The 19,106-nt window shown below is 43.4% G+C and overlaps 1 protein-coding gene across 1 annotated transcript in view; it reads right to left on the reverse strand.

Annotated features, from left to right (window-relative positions):
• Positions 1-453: 453 nt before the first annotated feature.
• fasn (fatty acid synthase) overlaps positions 454-19,106 on the reverse strand; it is a 47,436-nt gene continuing 28,783 nt past the window's right edge. Inside the window, exons 21-42 of the mRNA XM_080049068.1 lie at positions 18,689-18,889; positions 17,869-18,185; positions 17,159-17,557; positions 16,570-16,734; positions 15,978-16,093; positions 15,193-15,347; positions 14,164-14,367; positions 12,553-12,703; positions 11,683-11,861; positions 10,885-11,004; positions 10,364-10,486; positions 9,790-10,013; positions 8,887-9,088; positions 7,609-7,760; positions 7,277-7,368; positions 6,469-6,863; positions 5,110-5,301; positions 4,578-4,793; positions 4,015-4,226; positions 3,304-3,402; positions 2,783-3,034; positions 454-2,317 (exon numbers count right to left, since the gene is read on the reverse strand). Of these exons, the coding sequence (XP_079905194.1) occupies positions 2,180-2,317; positions 2,783-3,034; positions 3,304-3,402; positions 4,015-4,226; positions 4,578-4,793; positions 5,110-5,301; positions 6,469-6,863; positions 7,277-7,368; positions 7,609-7,760; positions 8,887-9,088; positions 9,790-10,013; positions 10,364-10,486; positions 10,885-11,004; positions 11,683-11,861; positions 12,553-12,703; positions 14,164-14,367; positions 15,193-15,347; positions 15,978-16,093; positions 16,570-16,734; positions 17,159-17,557; positions 17,869-18,185; positions 18,689-18,889 (4,304 nt within the window). The 3' untranslated portion in view covers positions 454-2,179. The remainder of the gene's footprint in view (positions 2,318-2,782; positions 3,035-3,303; positions 3,403-4,014; positions 4,227-4,577; positions 4,794-5,109; positions 5,302-6,468; positions 6,864-7,276; positions 7,369-7,608; positions 7,761-8,886; positions 9,089-9,789; positions 10,014-10,363; positions 10,487-10,884; positions 11,005-11,682; positions 11,862-12,552; positions 12,704-14,163; positions 14,368-15,192; positions 15,348-15,977; positions 16,094-16,569; positions 16,735-17,158; positions 17,558-17,868; positions 18,186-18,688; positions 18,890-19,106) is intronic.

Here is a 19,106-nt window from a genome sequence, read left to right on the forward strand (position 1 = left end):
ACGGGCCAATCAATCAGTGTTTGACACCCCTGCACTAGTGGGTTAACTAAGAAATGCAAAAAAAAATAAAAAATAAATAAAAATTCAAAGGGCCATATTACATTATATTTTTAAAAACCTATAAAAAGCGGGCCGTAGTTTGGAGACCCCTGGCCCTTTGCTACCAGTGCTAAGCTATCCTGTATGAGTGACCTTTGCCCATTCCTATTTGAAAAAATGCACGCAGTCACAAAAGTCTATGTCGCATTTTCTTGAGCTGCAGAGTGAGGCAAAAAGCTAAACATTTAAAATGTTGAACTATTCCTTTAAACACATATTTCTAAATAGTCAAACCAGATGCAGTCATCTTTCAGAGTGGTATCCTAATGTTTTCCAGAGCTGTATGCATCATGTTTATTTCAGTCTTTTTAAACATGTTGGATTGTTGGAAGAAACAAACAGAAAAACAGTCATAAAGGGATTAGCAAGAGACCTTTATTAGTTGTAACAACACATAGTGAAAAAAACAATAACCATTTAATAGCGTACTAGCATACACTGCCACTTCCTTCTCCTTTTTTCCAATGCAATCAATCCCCAGATTTCCCTTTTCCAGTTCCTGTAGACTCTTCATAGACCAGGTTTTAGGTCTCAGAGGTCCGGGGGCTGGATCACAGTAAGGTCTGGACTGATGCTGGGGGTTGGGGGGTCAGGGGGGGGGGGTCATGAAACCAGCTGAGAATCATGGGAGTCAGAGACAGCTCTGCCTGGGTACAACCATTCCATCAAAGATCCCCCTCTAAGGGTCTCATAAATACTGCTCTGGGATCTGCTTGTCTAGATCACTTACATCTTCATACAACAGGCCGCAGCAGTAGTGATAGGTCGCAACAACATCAACGTACCAAATCTATTCATTTTCATCTAGTAAAATACCGTAACAGTCACTAGTTTTTCCCGCCCTCAGAAACAGTCACCTTGTGCTCACACAATTGTCCATCGTTTATTAAGGTGCAACTAAAAAATAGAACATCTTTTGTTTCTGTTCTGCTAATTCTATTCTATGTTTTATTGATGGTAGCCTACTGCAGGATTAAGATAAATAACATTAGTTATAATGTTAGAACTGTTGCTCTGCGTTGGTGGATGAGGAGTTCACTTTTAAAAAATGTGTACTGAAGCCATAGTTAGATCACATGATTTTCAATTGATTTGCACACTGACTTTGCTTCAAGCCAAAAAAACTAATATGGCCGCCGTGGGCCTTCACGTACATAATACAGTAAAAAGACACACAAGTCCTCCTTCACCATGTAAACATGCACTACAGCACAGTTATGAAGTAGCCTTTGATTTGGAATCATTTTAGCTCAACCCAGCTAGGCTAGGCTAGGCTAGGCTAGACTAGGCTAGATTATTTTCCAGTTGCACTCATATTAGACATAAAAGGTGAATATGTCTGAGACCGTATATTCCAATATGTAAATGTGTGTAGTAGGTGAGGGACGTGCGGTTTGAGGCTGTGTGTTCTTCAGCGTTCTTTAGCGTTTTAGGTTGGTGCATAATTAGAACATTAGCAGCTGGCCAACAGATCCAGTTCTCATTTGTGTCCTCCATTATAGCCTGTCATTTTTAATTTTGCCAAATATATTTTTTTAATACTGACAAGCATGTTTGTTATATGTTTCTAATAACTAATTTTCTTGAATTGTACTGTGTAAATAGTCCATGTAAATAGTGTTTTTAAAAAAAACATTAAAGACGGCAACATATGTTTTAGTTTAGAAATAACTCATAATTATGTTGTTATCGGTCAATATATAGCCGGCTGTTGATTAGAGAAAATTGCTTAAAATTCTTATGGGAATTGCAGACATGAATTATCTTACTCCTTCATTTTTCGCCGACAGTACAAACTGACAGCACATTGTCATCACCAAATAGTAAGATAACTGCTAAGAGCTGGGCAGGGAAAGTTTATCTAGTGCTTCAACTGACGGACATTGAACGTTTTCAACAAGGTGGATAAAGGTGCATTTGGGATAGAGAACATATTCATGCTGTGCCCAATAACTCACTGAATTATTCTCAGCGTAGAAAACATAGGTAAACGTACACATCCTTGAACTACTTGTAGGAAGGGAATGTATTGGATCAGTGTGGGCTGGGTTTGGGTTTGGGTTTGGGTGTGTGGGCGGGTCTAACCCTCCCTGGCTGTGACACGGGGCTCAGCCAATGAGCTGTGGATGATGCTGCTGATAGACCCCGCCCCCTCCCCCTGCAGGAAGCTACGGTGGTCGCCCTCGACGACGTGGACCAACACCTTGCCGTCGCACACCTGTAGGAGAGACAGACAGGGCGCATAGTCAGCATTTTTATTTATTTTTTTCTCTTAAGCATTAACTAACCACTAATAAGCATTAATGGTTCGATAGGCATTAACTTAACATAAACTCACCATCGATAGCATTACCAGGTCATTACAAACAGTTAATCCATGTGCCCTTATTGTTACCAAACTATCATTTCGTTAGCCTCATAGCATAATTGCCTAAATCATATTTACTCTACTCTACATCTACTCTACTCTACATCTACTTTTCGTTAGCCTAATAGCATAATTGCCTAAGTCATATGTTAAGGGTTATAGAGTAGGGTAAAGTAGATAGGGAGTAGAATAGAGTAAAAGTAGAGTAGAGTAAATATGATTTATGCAATTATTCTATGAGGCTAATAATGATTTTCAAACTGAACTTTCCCCCTTCCTCTTGCCAGTATGTGCCTGTGTGCTTGAGAGTGTTACCTCGCTGAGCTTGTAGTCTGCCCCTAGGTTCTGTTCGTACTGGCTGCTGGTTTTGGCGCGCAGCAGTGTGACGTTGCCGTGGTACTTGTGTGCGGGCACGTAGGCGTCTGCAGCCTTCAGCTTGTGGTAGAAGGTCTGGGCAGCGAAGTGCAGCAGCTCTCTGCTGATGGAGGGGTGTTTGGAGGTGATGAGCTCCACAGCCACCCTGACCCGCGCCTCCAGGTCTGACAGGGGGAGCAGGGTCTCTAGCAGCTGGGCACAGAGAGAGAGAGAGAGAGGAGGGAAGGTTTCATTACTCATGTGTTTATTAAAAGCATCCCCATTAGCTGATGCTGTAGTAGCAGTCAGCTTGATCTCACTGGGGTTCACACTAGACATACACAATACATGCACATTACATCGGAGGTCTTCAACCTTTTTCAAAACCCAGGGACACCTTGGTCGATAGAGAAACATGTCCTATAGATACTGGCTGTTATATTGCTCAAGCAACAGTAGCTTTAGCTCAAATGGCTGTTTACCTTGTTGTACATGATGCCAGTGAACTGCTGTATGAAGGCACACAGGGCTTCGGTTTCGGCCTCCGACTCTTTGCCTGGCGTCAGCTTGGCCCTGTACGACTGGAAGAGAGAAACACTGAGTTAATACACCTGCAGTTATGTTACTACTACATCATTGTATGCTCATATATTCAGTGTCTGCTTTGTAATAAAACATTACATCATATTGTTTATATGATGATGTCAGGCTATATTAAAAAAAACGTCCTAATGCCATGGTATGTAAAGTAGCCTACATAGAATATCTGATGTGTCCCTTATAATAATAAAAAAACTAACTATTTTTTGACATTTCCTTTGTTGAATGCACCTCTAAAACCTATTCTACTATTAAGTACTATAATCAACTAGATAATATTGTGTATTCACTGTCTATTTGTGCGTGAGTGAGTGAGTGAGTGAGTGAGTGAGTGAGTGAGTGAGTGAGTGAGTGTTCTCGCGTGATTGAGTGTGTGTGTGTGTGTGTGTGTGTGTGTGTGTGTGTGTGTGCGCGTGCGTGCATGAGTGAGAGTGTGTGTGTGTGCATGCGTGAGTGTTGGGTGTGCTTATGGCGTGCTTGCTTGTGTGTGTGTGTGTGTGTGGGTCCGTCTGTGTGTGTGTGTGTGTGTGTGTGTGTGTGTGTGTGTGTGTGTGCATGTGCATTCCTGCGTGTTCTGTCCTCTCTCTCTATACCTGTGTATAAGCTGCCACGTAGGAGTGTGAGCCGTCAAAGAGGAAGAGTGTCTCCACAGCCTGGCCCTGGCTCTGGAGCTGACAGCACATCTCAAAGGCCACGCACGCCCCAAAGGAGTAACCAGCAATCCTGTAGGGCCCGTCTGCCTGCACCTGCCTGAGGCAGCTCACATAGTACGCAGCCAGGGAGCTGATACTGTCCAGAGGGGCAGCTAGGGGGGAGAGAGAGACGGGTAAGATTGGCTTTGTTAAATAGAGATGGATTAGATAGACAGACAGACAGACAGACAGACAGACAGACAGACAGACAGACAGACAGACAGACAGACAGACAGATAGACAGATAGACAGATAGACAGATAGACAGATAGACAGATAGACAGATAGACAGATAGACAGATAGACAGATAGACAGATAGACAGATAGACAGATAGACAGATAGATAGATAGATAGATAGATAGATAGATAGATAGATAGATAGATAGATAGATAGATAGATAGATAGATAGATAGATAGATAGATGGATGGATGGATGGATGGATGGATGGATGGATAGATACCTTTGGTGCACTGCAGGCCATAGCAGGGCATGCTGAGCTTGCCAGTGAGTGCGTTGAAGGCGGCCGTGGAGCCCTCTATGGGATGCACCAGGAACAGGGCCCTCTCCTGGCTCTGCACCCCGTTCAGAGGCATCACCGTGGGACTGTCTGGGTCCACCAGCATCTGGCTCAGGTCTGCCTCCAACACTGAACCAACAGCTGTGGCCTGGGGGGAGTCTGAAGAGGTGGGAGCAGTCAAGACAACAACAAGTCAGATTCTGAAGGTTTTAGTGAGACACATCCTACTAAAAAACTGCATTGAAAACCAATGAAAAGTGGCTACGAGGACACTTTGAAAATACATCGATCTGTAACCTTGATGTATTGTCTTTGTTTTTACTATTTGTCTAATGTCAATGTCTAATTTTGATGTTTTTTTCGCTGCCCCTGTAAAGCACTTTGTATGGCCTTGTGTCTAAGCAGTGCTCTATAATTCAATGAACTCCCCCAAATGACATAGTTAGAAGGTGTGTATGTGGATTTGGTTCTATACCATTTGTCCCTGCTGGCTTGCCGTTGGCCAGTTCTCTCAGCTTGTTGATGGTGAGCTGGCGGATCTCCCTCATCGCCATGACGATGTCGTAGTCTCTCTCTAGAGTCTGTCTCACCTCCACGCCCATCAGACTGTCCAGGCCCAGGTCAGCCAATGAGGCGTCAGCATTCAGGGTGGACACGTCACGCACACCTGAGAGAGGGAGACAGGTGTGTCAGCTGTGTTCGAAAAGCCCTACTAACGTCCCACACCTCCTACATACTCAAAATACATATACTACATACTGTCTACTTAACGATCGATTGTGTATGCGAGGTTCGTCGGACCTCGCATACACGATCGGAGTATACAGAAGCAACAAAGAATTTAAAAAAATAATAATTCTGTGTCGTTTGAAAAGACGCAATGCATTGTGGGGCGATTGAGTATGAAAAGTATCCTATCGATCCATACACAAAATCGCCCCCGAAGTAAGTACTCATCCTGGCATTTCTCGCCTACACAAACTTGCATACACAACCACAACATACTCAAATTGACGTCAGAATGAGTATGAGTAGGACGTTAGTAGAGATTTTTGAACACAGCCTGAGTGAATGGAGCTCAAGAAATCAGTTTTATATAATAATATAATGTAATATTTGGTTTGACATTTCATGATATAAATCTATGAATGATCTAGAACCGTAACTTAAGGTTGTTTTCAAAATGCCACTGTTGTTTTCTCTTTTTTTTTGCTGATCTGTGACTCATAAACAGTTTCCTAAAATACTTTATCATTTGTAAAATAGACACTATGTTAAATGAGTACACTTCCAATAAATCTATTGACTAAAACTGCTCTTTTAGACATTGAACATGAGATCAGCCAAGTATACAGTTTATCATAAGCTCAGACCCACAACAGTACAACAGAAAAAAAGAATACGCTAAAACAATTATAACAAACAGCTCGTCGTGTAGTGCTTTTCCTCAGTTAATTCTTAATATTTTTTTATTAATCATTAATTATTAATTATTGATTATTTGTATGGGGCGGCTGTGGCGAAGTGGGTAGTGTGGACGACCCCCAACTACAGAGTCGTTGGTTCGATCCCTCGTCTCCCCGCCACATGTCCAAGTGTCCCTGAGCAAGACGCCGAACCCCAAATTGCTCCTGATAGTTAGCCTGCTATCGGTGTACGAATGTGTGCCTGAATGGGAACGTGTGAATGGGAACGGATCTCCCTTTAAAAAGAGTCTTTGGTCTCAAGGGGATTTTACCTGTATATATAAAGGTTATTTGACAGTCTGAGCTGATTCCATATAGTGAGAGAGCATGTGCTCCACTATGTTGGTTCTTTGTGCCTGTGTCCTTACCCAGTATGTGAGCCACGGCGTCCACCAGGCTCCTCTGGCTGCCCGCCTCGCTCTTCACCACCGTCCTCTCTGCCAGGACGAAGCTGGACATGACAGGGTGTGGCTGGCAGAGGAAGAGGTCCAGAACCTCCAGACAGGAGGCTATGCGCTGTGGGAGAGTGCCCCCGATCACTGTGTCATTGCTGCCCATGGTCTCCAGCACCACGCCCACGTCCCCGATGGCCCCCCACTGGACGGCCAGGCCGGGCAGGCCCTGGGCCCGCCGCCGCTCACACACACGCTCGATGGCTGAGTTGGCGTAGCCGTAGTTGCTCTGGCCGGCGTTGCCACGGCCGCAGCTGACAGAGGAGAAGGCCACGAAGTAGCTGAGGCCTGGGCAGGACTTCCTGGTCACTCTGGAGGGGGGGGGGGGGAATGAAGTGCATCAAGACACACAGAGACAAGCAACATGACAGGCCTTTATAGGTGCAGTAAGCAGTCAACCTGGACAATGCTTTGGTGTCCTAAATCACTTTTTTATCAAAATCAGGGAATTTCTCCTCAAGTTCCGCTACCTGTCTGTACTGTGCGTGTGCTGTGAAAAAAAAATCAGTGTTAATAGCCTAAGCTTTGTAAATGGGTATGTTGCTAGCTACTGGGAGCCCCCTTTGTTTACACACTGGTTTACAGAGCCTAGGCTAGTGTGTATTAAGATCAAGATTTCCTTTCAGCGCACAGATACACAGGTAGCAGATTGTGAGGAGATGCTTAGTCCACCTTTAATTAGAGTTGTGTGATGTTCTCATGAGGATGACTGAGTGTGTCTTACCTGTCCAGGTTTAAGGAACCTTCGTATTTAGGTTTGTTCACGTCAATGAAGAGCTGAGGGCTCAGGTTCTCCAACATGCCGTCTTTCAACACCTGAGAACCACACATCAAACATCAGGTTTAGATTGACCAAAGAGGATTGAAGGTGAGACACTGAACATTAATAGGGTACCATGTAAAATCATTTAGCCAGTTGATTATGTATAACAAGTTCTCCAGACTTACTATGTAAAGGTTCTTAAAAGTGCCCAAGCAATGAATGTGATAAAGACATTTTGAAATGTGAGCACAGATAATATCCCTTATACTAGGGGCTGTGTTGGTGTGTGTTACCATGGCCAGGTGGAAGACTCCTCCCACAGGCCCCAGTGAGGCGGCCTCTGCTATGAGCCTCTCTGTCCCCTCCACAGAGCTCACGTCATTGGTGGAAACCAGCACCTCCACACCCACACTCTGCCACTCACGCACACGCTTGGCCTGGTAACCTAGCACACGGGTACACAGTGAAAAATATGAACAACAGAAAAATGACAGCCGGGCCAAGAGATAAGATGACATGGTAAAGCAGTTTGTATCGTGTGATTTCACACTGTACTTTCAAGAGCTAGGTAATCTGTCTCTTACTCAAGTCAAATGAGTCTTTAGCCTTTTCTGTGGCTTATGTGTGGAGCTTCAACTATGAGTCGCTTCTTCAATATAGTGACATGAAAAATAATCTTTCGACCCTCTCATCCTTTTTCCGTTGTGTAATTTGTTTATCTCTTCTTCATACAGTATGTGTTATTAAAAAAGAGTCCTCTGCATCTCCATACAGCCCTGTCATCATATTCACTAAGCCACACCCACTCTCTCCAGTCATCCAATCACATCTAAAGGATTTGCCCTGCGTTCCAATCCCCATACTTCCCTACTATTTAGTATGCCAGAAAAAAGATTTAGGATGTCCCAATACATGTACATCAATTGTACTATGCTGAAGATATATAAATGCCCCACTAATAACTCCAATAGCATGTTAGAGCATTCGTCTTTATTCTTGACATTTTTCGACATAATGAAAAAAAACTTTTCCTTATCTGATTATTTTTTTCTCTCCTGCGGCCCTAAAACTCTTCTGTACTTTAGTATGTAGTGTAGTAAAAAGAAAAAGTATGGTTGCGTTCCGAATCGCATACTTTCTACTATATAGTATGTAGAAAAAAGATTTAGGATGTCTCGATTCTTGTGGCCAGATTTAGGATGGTTAGAAGTACCCAGATGTTCTACTTCATCCGGCCAAGATTGTTAGTGTTGAAAACTGCATCCTATTTGGGTGATTCTGACCCACAATCCAATGCGCACGTGAAGTGACGTCACATCGACGATGCCTCCATATTAAAACAAACAGGGATGCGACAGATATAAAAGCAAGAGGCAAGATCAAGGCGCAATGTTATGATGAAATAAATAAGTAAAAGTATGTCCCAATAGTATGCCTACTGCATCCTAACTAGATTATTTTTATCGTCGTATGTAGAATAGAAAAAAGTATGCGATTCGGAAAACAACCTATGTGATTTGGAACCCAGCCTTGATTTCACACTGAGCGGCAGCCATTTTGTGCCTTCTTACCGTTCCTGATGCCCGACCTGGACGTCAGCACCAGTTTGCGGGCTCCTCTCTCGGTGAGCCAGTGGGCTAGCTCCAGGCCGAAGCCGCCCAGTCCACCGGTGATGATGTAAGAGTGGGAGGCGGGGCAGAACGTACGGCGGATAGCTGGGATAGACAGAGGGGTCGCGCTTTGGACCGCTGCACCCTTCTCTTCATCACACACCTGGGAGAAATAAAGAGGATGAATAAATACTGCTGCATTGGAGTGTTTCACAGTCATAGTCACATACCGATTGGCAGAAACTGAGGCGGAAAGTACAATATTATTCACTTTTTGATTTTTTTGTGTTAGGGTTCATCTTTTTAAAGCTATAGTGCGTAACTTTTCGGCTCCACAAAACTAAAACTGTATTTGTCGGTATGCGCCAACAGCGTTTTTGTAATTACTGTTGTTGTCATTACCCAGAATTCCTCACAGGGGCAACATAAGATATTATAGTTTGAAAAGGTACAGTGTGTAATAAAGGTGTATTTTGGCATCATTTAGTTGTGAAAGTTTTAGATTGCAACGCTTTAGATTGCAGCAGATGAACTTTTCTGGTATCCCACAACCTGATATCCAATCAGAATAGAGAAGGCTACAAACGGGCACGTCTCTCTGCCCGTGCACGCACAGAGAGCGACAGAGGGGTGAATGTTTATGCGCCTACAATGGCGGAGCAGGTAAAAATCCTTCCCAATGTCTGTTTTGATGTTTTTTTTTCAATGTTATATCGCACTTATGGATCTGAGATGATGCTAGATAACTTGCTGCTTGAAGACCGCAGTGCATTAATGTGGTGACGAGCGAGGGGACTGCTAACTGCAGTAACTGACGGGTAGTTAGCTTAAAGAACCATTTGGCTTACTGAACCTTTAACTCACCTGCAGTAGGACCTTGCCGATGTGTTTGCCCTGAGCCATGTATCTAAAGGCCTCCTCCACTTGCTCCCTCTGGAACACTGTGGTCTTGAGGGGCTGGACTACACCTCCCATGATGCCTTGCTTCAGCAGCGTGGACACTTCCTCCCACTCCCGGTTCCCCTCCTCGAAGAGCGCGTCCAGCAGGATGCCGTGGAACGCCACGTTCTTCAGGAACAGAGCCATGCCTGGAGAGAGGAGAGAAGATTATGATATTGAAGCCAGATCTCACACAGTCTGCGCTCATTAGAACAACACTGGGTTTGGTGTGTATGTCTGTACTTGGAACTCATTTTATCCAGACAATTAAGTTTTTATTACACATTAAAACACTACTTAGAACCTGAGAGCAATCATTTAAGACTGTGGCTGCGTCCCAAATCACATCTATTTCTATTTTACATAATACAGCTGATCATAAAAATAATCTAGTTAGCATGAAGTATGCTACAATTGATTTCTGAACTGAATTAAAAACTGTAGACATAAATGAGTGAGCCTTGGCATGTGGCTGTGAGTGTTAGCGCTTGGTACTGACCCAGAGGGGAGTTGTTGGACAGGTCGTATTTTCCGATCTCCAGGAAGCGTCCGTGTCTGGCCAGGCAGCGGATACTGGCCTGCAGCTTCTCCTCAGCCAGGGAGTTCAGCACCACGTCCACACCTGAACACACACGCACGCACACACACACACACACACGCACACACGCACGCACGAACGAACGCACACACACACACACACACACACAAAAACACATAAGATAAATACAGTACATGTAATAAAAACTCATACAGTGGTTCTGTAATATCTTTTCTTTCTTGCAGTTATGGAAAACATGACAGTGATGTTATTTCACTTATTTCCAGAATGAGTTTATTTCTGATCCTACTTTATCCCTCATTCCACTGTGGAGTTGTCTTATCTTCTGTCTGAGTGCAGTGCATAGTACACATGTATTGTGTGTTCCATAGAGTGTTATAAGAGATGGCTTTTTTCAGTTAGGCGTCCTACAGAGGGTGTGTGTGTGTGTGTTGACACAGTGTAGAGCACAGCACACTGACCTCTCCCCTGTGTGTGGAGCAGGACGTGCTGCTCAAAGGAAGCGTCTCTGGAGTTAGCAAAGGAGTCTGCTGAGAGCGCAGGGAAGCGCTGCTGCAGGTAGGCCCGCTTCTCTGCTGAGCCTGAGGACACACACACACACACACACACACACACACACACACACACACACACACACACACACACACACACACACACACACACACACACACACACACACACACACACACACACACACACACACACACACAAAAGTTAAGTAAAAACTAAGAATACCTAGTTATAATGTTGAAAACTTTTTTTAATCTTTTAAATAAGTTACCGGGATGTGATCATTGTATTACAAGGCAATCAAAATAGTCAACAAAAAGACAATAAACGTTAGAATCACGCTTCACTTAAATGTAATTGGATCTCACAATGCTGTGATGTTCATGTGACAGACATTAGAAACTTATTGAAAAGAATAACTTGCTAACAATTATTTCTAAATAGGTACATCATAAAACAATAACTGCCCATGACCAAGCATGTTCAAGAAGACTGTTCCAGTATTGACTTAAGACATTTTAATACCAATTAAAGCCTTTAAAAAAAATCAATTAAATGCCTTTTAGGATCTGTATGAAGCCTGAAAAGTACATGTACTGTATTGAAGGGGCACTATGCAGTTTCAGGGGAGGGGGATTTGTCTACATTTGCAGAGCCTGCAGATACTTAACAAAACATATTTTATCGACATATAATTCTTAGTTTTGAATAATTCTATTAATATTAAAGTGAATAAGTGTAATACTAACCGACTGTTGTGAAGACTTTGCAGTTGATGCTGAGTGCTATGGCGATGGCCGCCTGGCCGACGCCCCCTGAACCTGAGTGGATGAGAACCGTCTCTTGGGGGCGGAGCCTGCCGCGCACCATCAGAGAGTAGTAGGCCGTGGCATAGACCACCGGCACTGAGGCAGCCTGCTCCAGGCTCCTGGAACACACAACACAGGGGTTAGGGCGACTTGGAGCATTTTAGAAATCAAAATCAAAAAAGTCATCAAGGCACCAATTCATTCAATATAAGGTTGTGTATCAGCTGCACTGTTCTCCTGTCAAATTCCATTCATTCTTTCCCTCCTCCTCATCACCCCTTTGCATTAGGTGCAAACACTCTGATGGAACCTTAGCTTTTGGTTCTGTCCCAGACTCCACAATGTCTGGTCAAGTGTGTTTCATTGTTATTCAGACGTCTATGGCCTCGTCCTCCATCCCAACCCAGAAACAGACATTCTAGGCTCGTCACAACAACTAGAGACTTTAGGTCGTACGAAAGCTTTGTCGATCCAGTATGGGATGGTGATCGCAAAAAAAATGATTCTTAAGGTTTGGAATAAGGTGATAGCCCCCTGCTTCGATATGTGGCTCATGGAGTTATTTTTTTGTTTAGCATTTATCTTTTAATTTAAACAATGTCTTAGAAACCTTTTAAGTAGAGTAGTATGCCATGTTGGTTGTTTATTTTATTTTGTCTTTTGCTTGTGCGTTCGCTTTTCCAGTTGTGTGTTTGTGTTCTTTAAAAAAATAAAAAAAAATAAATAAAAAATATTTATTTATTTTACTTTATTTATATTAAAATAAAGTATTTAATTTATTTATTTTTTAAATGTAAAGGTCTGACTGACCAGCTGGAGGGGACGTCCCACAGGAAGCGTTTGTCGGCGTCCACGCTTGTAGCCAGGCCTTTAGCGGGCAGCAGTCCCATCACACGCCGGCCTGTTGGGTCACGGCCAGAAAACTCCATACCCAGCATGCACTGCTGCAGAGCCAGGTCACCTACAGGACATAGGTTTAAAACAGGAGGAGAAGTTAGCTGACTCATGGTGGCTAAAAGTCTTGTACAATTTGACGGTTCGAAAGATTCTTTGCTGTGAAGGCATGGGCCGATCAACCGGCTTTAAGGTTTTTCAAAACGGCTTATAATTATTATTATATTATTTTCCGTCACATACCGTCCTAAGGTATTAGCCCCCCAACAGAATGTTACCATATACAAGATTATTAATGTTCAGAAAATATTCCTGCATCATAACTTTGACTCAAAGAGGAATGTGTAGAAAGTGAGCATGTCTCTAAAAACCTTGATCTGCTCACTAAAAAAGGGACTGTTTTTATTCACATTTTGTTTAGAATCATTCATTCATTAACTGTATTATGTTATCACACAAGACTATTCTAAATGTTTAAAACATATAAAGATTGTGGTCAGCCTTAAAAAAAATTATGTTTTTTAACCAGACATTTCAGAATAATACTGTGAAACAATGGTATTATTGCTTAAAGTAGCTACGAGGAACTTTTAAATATTTCTGAAACAGTCAAATTTTTCCTCTGACGATCATGACATGTAACAGCAAACAACACCATCAGTGCTAAGAATGCTATTTCTATATATTCTTTTTTAAAGCCTTTGTCATGGGTATACGCTCACTCAGGAACAACAGCTGGGGTGGTAAAAACACTACCCGCTTTCGTCCAAAGGGAGGCGCTAGAATGAACACAAACTGAAAGTTCCTCAGAGCAGCTTTAAGGTTATACTGTCAGAACATCATGCCTAATGCTGTATGTATGTCTTCACACACACACACACACACACACACACACACACACACACACACACACACACACACACACACACACACACACACACACACACACACACACACACACACACACACACACACACACACACACACACACACACACACACACACGGGCTTTATCACACACACACACACACACACACACACACACACACACACCAGATGGGCTTTATCAGACCCGCTCCACTGACATGCTTATGCTCTATGTCCCACAAGCCCGGTCTGAGCTGGGAAAGACAGCTTTTAGCTTCAGTGCCCCCGACTCCTGCAACAACTTACAGCAACAAATTAAACTAAATACCTTCATATCCTTTAACCAATTTAAACAAACTATCTTAAATCTGCCAAACTCTACCTGTAACTGTTTTAATTAGGCTATATTGTACTTTCACCCATTTAATTTTAATTGCTGTCACTCTTCACCACTATGTAAATGTTTCAATAGTTTTTTTCTCTTCACCTGTTGTTGTGTATTTGATGTTTTTGCATTGAATATTGTGTATGTATTGTTGTTTTTCCTTTGAATTTGTTTTGAACTCGAACGTCATTGTAAATGAGGGTCACCCCTCAATTGGTCTCTCGAGGATAAATAAAAGTTAAATGAAAATGAAAAAATGGTTTTATTCTCTCTACCTGGAATAGCGTCTGGGGGCAGCTTGCCAGTGGCCAGCATGATGTCTCTGAAGTTGAGGGAGCTGTAGTAGACTCGACACAGCTGGACGTCGGGGCTGCTGCTGACAAAGTGTCTGAGGGGAGAGGAGATCCAGCGCAGAGAGGACAGGTCTCCGCGAGTCAGCACGTTGACGTAGGCATGCTCTGTGGACTCCTCATTCACATCTGACACACACCAACACACAGAGACAAGGATTCAGTGGCAGTGTCAACCAATTGGCAAAATCAAACTGTATAAGTCTAATAGGGATGTTTCGGTGGAGTCAGGGATTCTGGAGAATGCTTGTGGTCAAAATCAGTGAATATGTCCTCCTATGCTCTGTAAACTGGTATGAAAACTGACCCTGCGTTCCAATCCCCATACTTCCATACTATTTAGTATCCCAAAATATGTATGTCAAATTCAGTATGCCAAAAAATACCCAAATTCCCAACTACATCCAATTAAATTTTGCAGTAGCCTACTAAGCCTGCTTTAGTATGTAGTACAGTAAAGAGAAAAAGTATGGGGTTTGGAACACAGGGAAAGGGTCCACCTTAGCTAGCAACATGCTTGTTAACAGAGCATAGACTGTGTATTAACACTGGATTAAAAAAAAAAAAAAGGTTGTCAAATGTTTCTCATGGAAAGCCACTGTTGTACTGTCTTACACACCACCTATAATCAGAACTAACTCTTGGATGCGATGGACAACATAAATCGGAGCAGCCTTTCCGCGACCATATAGCAGCGCTGAAGTGACCTTGAATGACACCTTTTTGACTTTTAAATTTTTTTTGCCTAACATTTACCTTTAATTTAAACCATGTCTTTGAGACCTTTTAAGTAGAGTATACGCCATGTTAGTTGTTTGTTTAATAATGTATTTTGTTTGTGTCTTCGCTTTTTCAGTTGTGTGTTTATGTACTTCAATAGAAAATCAAAAGTATTTGAAAAAAACATAATTGGGAGCACCATCTAGGCCAAGCAATATGTAGATCTGTTCTCACCGTGTGTTATGAGCTGGTGCCTGAAGACGCCCCACTGTCCGTCTCTGAAGACATTCATGACCATGTCCCTCTCCAGGACAGCCTGCATGGCCTTCTGGGTAGAGTCCAGGCTGGGGGTCGCAGAAGACTCCTTTAGGTTGGACACAAACGCACAGCTGGACACAGGGAGGGAATAAGATGGGAGGAAAAACGTTAAATAGGGAACACAAAAACAAGTGAGACTATACCATAATAATATTCTTCATAATAGCACATCTTCAATTTATTCACCTTTTCTATGCTGTTTGCTTTTGCCTGACTTTTTGCACTAGAATCTAGAATTTATTTAATGTAATATATTACTTATCTTATTAAGAAATTGACAATAAAGTTGACTTGAATTGACCAACATTCAAGAATCTCACTAAATGAATGTGGTAAAAAAAACTTAAAAAACTGACTTAAAGGTCACATATTATTATGCTCATTTTCAGGTTAAAAAGTGAAATTGTAATTTGGGTTTCTACTAAAAACTGTTGTCATGGTGTCCTAAAAAGCTTCATATTGTATCACAGCACCATTGCTGAACCTCCTCTATTCGGCCTCTGTCTGAAATGCTCTGTTTTAGAGCATGTCTCTTTATTAAGCCCAGTCTGCTCTGATTGGCTCTGAATCTTCCAGTAAGTGCTGGGTTGTGATTTTTTTCTTCCTTACAGTATATTGTGTTGAAGCAGACATTCTGATGACATGACATCACTAATACAGGAGTATACAGTAGTATACTGAATGTTGTGTGTATGTCCTACCGTATTCTGTGGCCGCCCTCTTCCTGCCGTAGACAGTTGACCATTCCCACAATGCCGCAGTGAGCCTGAGAGGCCGTCAGCCACACCGGAGAGTCTGAGGAGGCCGCCATGGTCGCCTGCAGCACACACACACAGAGACACACACACACAGACACACACAGACACACACACACACACACACACACACACACACACACACACACACACACACACACACACACACACACACACACACACACACACACACACACACACACACACACACACACACACACACACACACACACACACACACACACACACACAGACACACACACACAGTTAGTACACAGCCTGGGCTAGTTGTTATGTTACTAACATTGTTCCCACAGTTAGGAACAATGTAGAATGCTTAGAGAGGATAAAGTATTCATGCACAAGCACACATTGCGATTGCTTAGTAGATTAATTGTGCATCACTAAAAATCTAGTTTTTTCTTCTTGCTGGTGTTGTCAAGGCGAGCCTTAGCCATAGAGCGCTGTGGGAAAGCCTGCCAGGGTTAGCTGTTGGACATTTTTCAAAGCTAGACACATATTGCCATATTGAGCCCACCTTAAGCGTGTCCACCCACTTGTAGTCCGTCCCGTCCACAGGCAGGAAGATGGGCTGTTTGTCCGCAGAGCGCCGGCGACACAGAAAGATGGCCGTGCCGTAGAATGACTTCCTAACAGCCACCAGACTGAGAGAGGCTGAGGAGAACGCCTGCTCCCACTCACACTAGGGAAGAGGAGGGAGAGAATGGGGTTGACTTTTAATGACCTGGGGAGGTTTCCTTATAGGTTTCTGACCATATTTTCCCTTTACATGTGAAAGAATGTGTGCAAATGAATCAAATCAAACGTCAGCATAACGTCAATGTGATTCTGAGAGGCCACATCATTGGAATGTCTTTAAGGAGAGACACTGAAGGCAAACACATTTACATTTATTAGTTGTGTGTCCTAAAAAAAATTTTTTTTTAAATGGGCTATACAGTATTTAAGTTATCAACTGGCAAAGTATAATGATGATATCTAGAAGTTAAAAATGTTTCCCTATTCACCTGCAGTGTCTCGCCTTATGATGCACAAAGAAAATTGCGAGAATGGATAACAAAAGTATCAAATGTCACTGATTCAAACCATGGTGTATATCCACTGACCTGTGTGAGCAGCCCCTGGCTGGTGCTCTGTGCGGTGCTGGAGAGGAAGGCCACCGTCTCCCCCAGAGTGTCTCCCTTCAGCAGGGTGTGGAGGAGGACAAAGCCCCCTGGTCTGGCTCCAGAGGACAGGTTCTCCAGCAGTGTTCCTGGGTCTATGCTGAGCGGGCCCCAGGCGTGGTTACACAGCACCAGGTCTGAGCCTGCTGCCAGGCCTCCAGGGGCAGGGCCCTTCAGGGGGTCCCACTGAGCAGAGCTCACAGACAGCTGCTCCAGGCTGGGCTGGTGGGGGGCCAGCAGGTCCAGGCTGGCTGCTGTGGCTGTGTATTCCACACGCAGCATGGGCTGGATGCTGAGGAGGGCCACCACGCGGGAGAACAGCTGACCATCACTGGACAGAGCCTGGCAGTGTGTGTGGAGAGGGCAAGGAGAGTGGAGACTGGTTAGTATGCATCATTCTGCATCTGAAGATAATCTTTCTTTTATTTTTACATTTCTATTGGATTTTCTTCTTCTTCTTTTTTTTAAGTGGTTCTGAGGAACTTTCAGTTTGTGTTAACTCTAGCACCCCCTTTGGACAAAAGCGATAGTGTTTTTATGATATCAGCTGTTGTTCCTGTATGAGCGTACCTGGACAATGGCATTAAGAAAACGATATAAAACAGCATTCTTTGCACTGATGCTGTCCATGAGACCCCAGCCTTCAGTCTTACCTCCAGGACTTTGATCTTGCCTGGCGTGCTGTTCTCTACGCTGGTGTCCACACAGTGTCTGAGAGCTGGCTGGTCTAACAGGCCCTGCAGCAGGCCGTCCTGCAGCAGACACTCCCTCTCCTTCTCCACAGTCTGCTCCAGCTCAGACTGGAGGTTTCCATTGAGCTCCAGACCACAGAGCAGGGTCAGCAGCCTCTCAAGCCCAGGCTCAGAGGGCTCCTGGCTGGGTACGGGCTTGGCCGACTGCCCCTGGAGCCCTGGGATGGACAGCTTGACACCGTGAGAGGCCAACTTCTTCTGCAGTGTGTGGATCAACCCTGGAGGAAGAGAGGCAGACTGATAGTTAGATGCAGACAATAGAAAAAAAGAACACACAAACATTATGTTGATTCTGAAGGTTAAAGGTGAGACACTGAAGGGGAATAGAGTAACGTTGCCAGACTTACATTAAACTATTTTTAATTTTTTTTATTTACAGAAACATTAGGAATAAATGTGCAAAGTGGGCAATGGTAGCCTATTTATGTCAATTTGTATCCCTTTAAAAACCAAAAAATCTAGAATTCCACATATTAATAGTCCAACGGTTATCTCAGAAGAGATTTTGGATAAAGCCTTTTTTCATTTTATAAATCAAAAAAAAACCTATGTACAGGTAACAAACTGTTCATAAATCAGAGAATGAACAACATATGTAAATAGGAAATCCTAACCTTCAGAACAGTGCTATGAATGAGTATTTTAGCTTCAAATATGATCCTAAATGTATCACTTCATCACTTTAGCTGACCTGGCAACTCCAGGGGTGTATGTGTTGTACCTTTGCAGACCCTGAGCCTTTCTGCCAGCTTGCCATTGGCTGCGGGCCCCTGGTTGTCCACATAGGGCACAAAGACAAAGTGCTCCAGGGTGGGGGGGCTCTGCTGCTGGCGGCGGGGGGCCACGGTGGCATGCAGCCCGCTGATCTGAACTCCACCTGCTACTATGTTATCAAGGCAACGGTTGACATGGACATCCACAGCTACAGGAAGAGAGAGAGAGAGGAAAATAGCCTGGTCACATACAACATAACGTACAATGTGAATACTTTAAATCTGGCAGCATCTGAAGCCCTCCTGCATCCACACTATTGACTATTCATATTTTAATTTAGTATTACCATGTAAACATCTGGTCAATGATTGACTCCTTTATGATTTTATCTACTTATGACTAGGGATGGGACGATCCACTTTTTT

The sequence above is a fragment of the Ammodytes marinus genome (assembly GCF_949987685.1).
Source record: "Ammodytes marinus genome assembly, chromosome: 20".
NCBI lineage: Eukaryota > Metazoa > Chordata > Actinopteri > Uranoscopiformes > Ammodytidae > Ammodytes > Ammodytes marinus.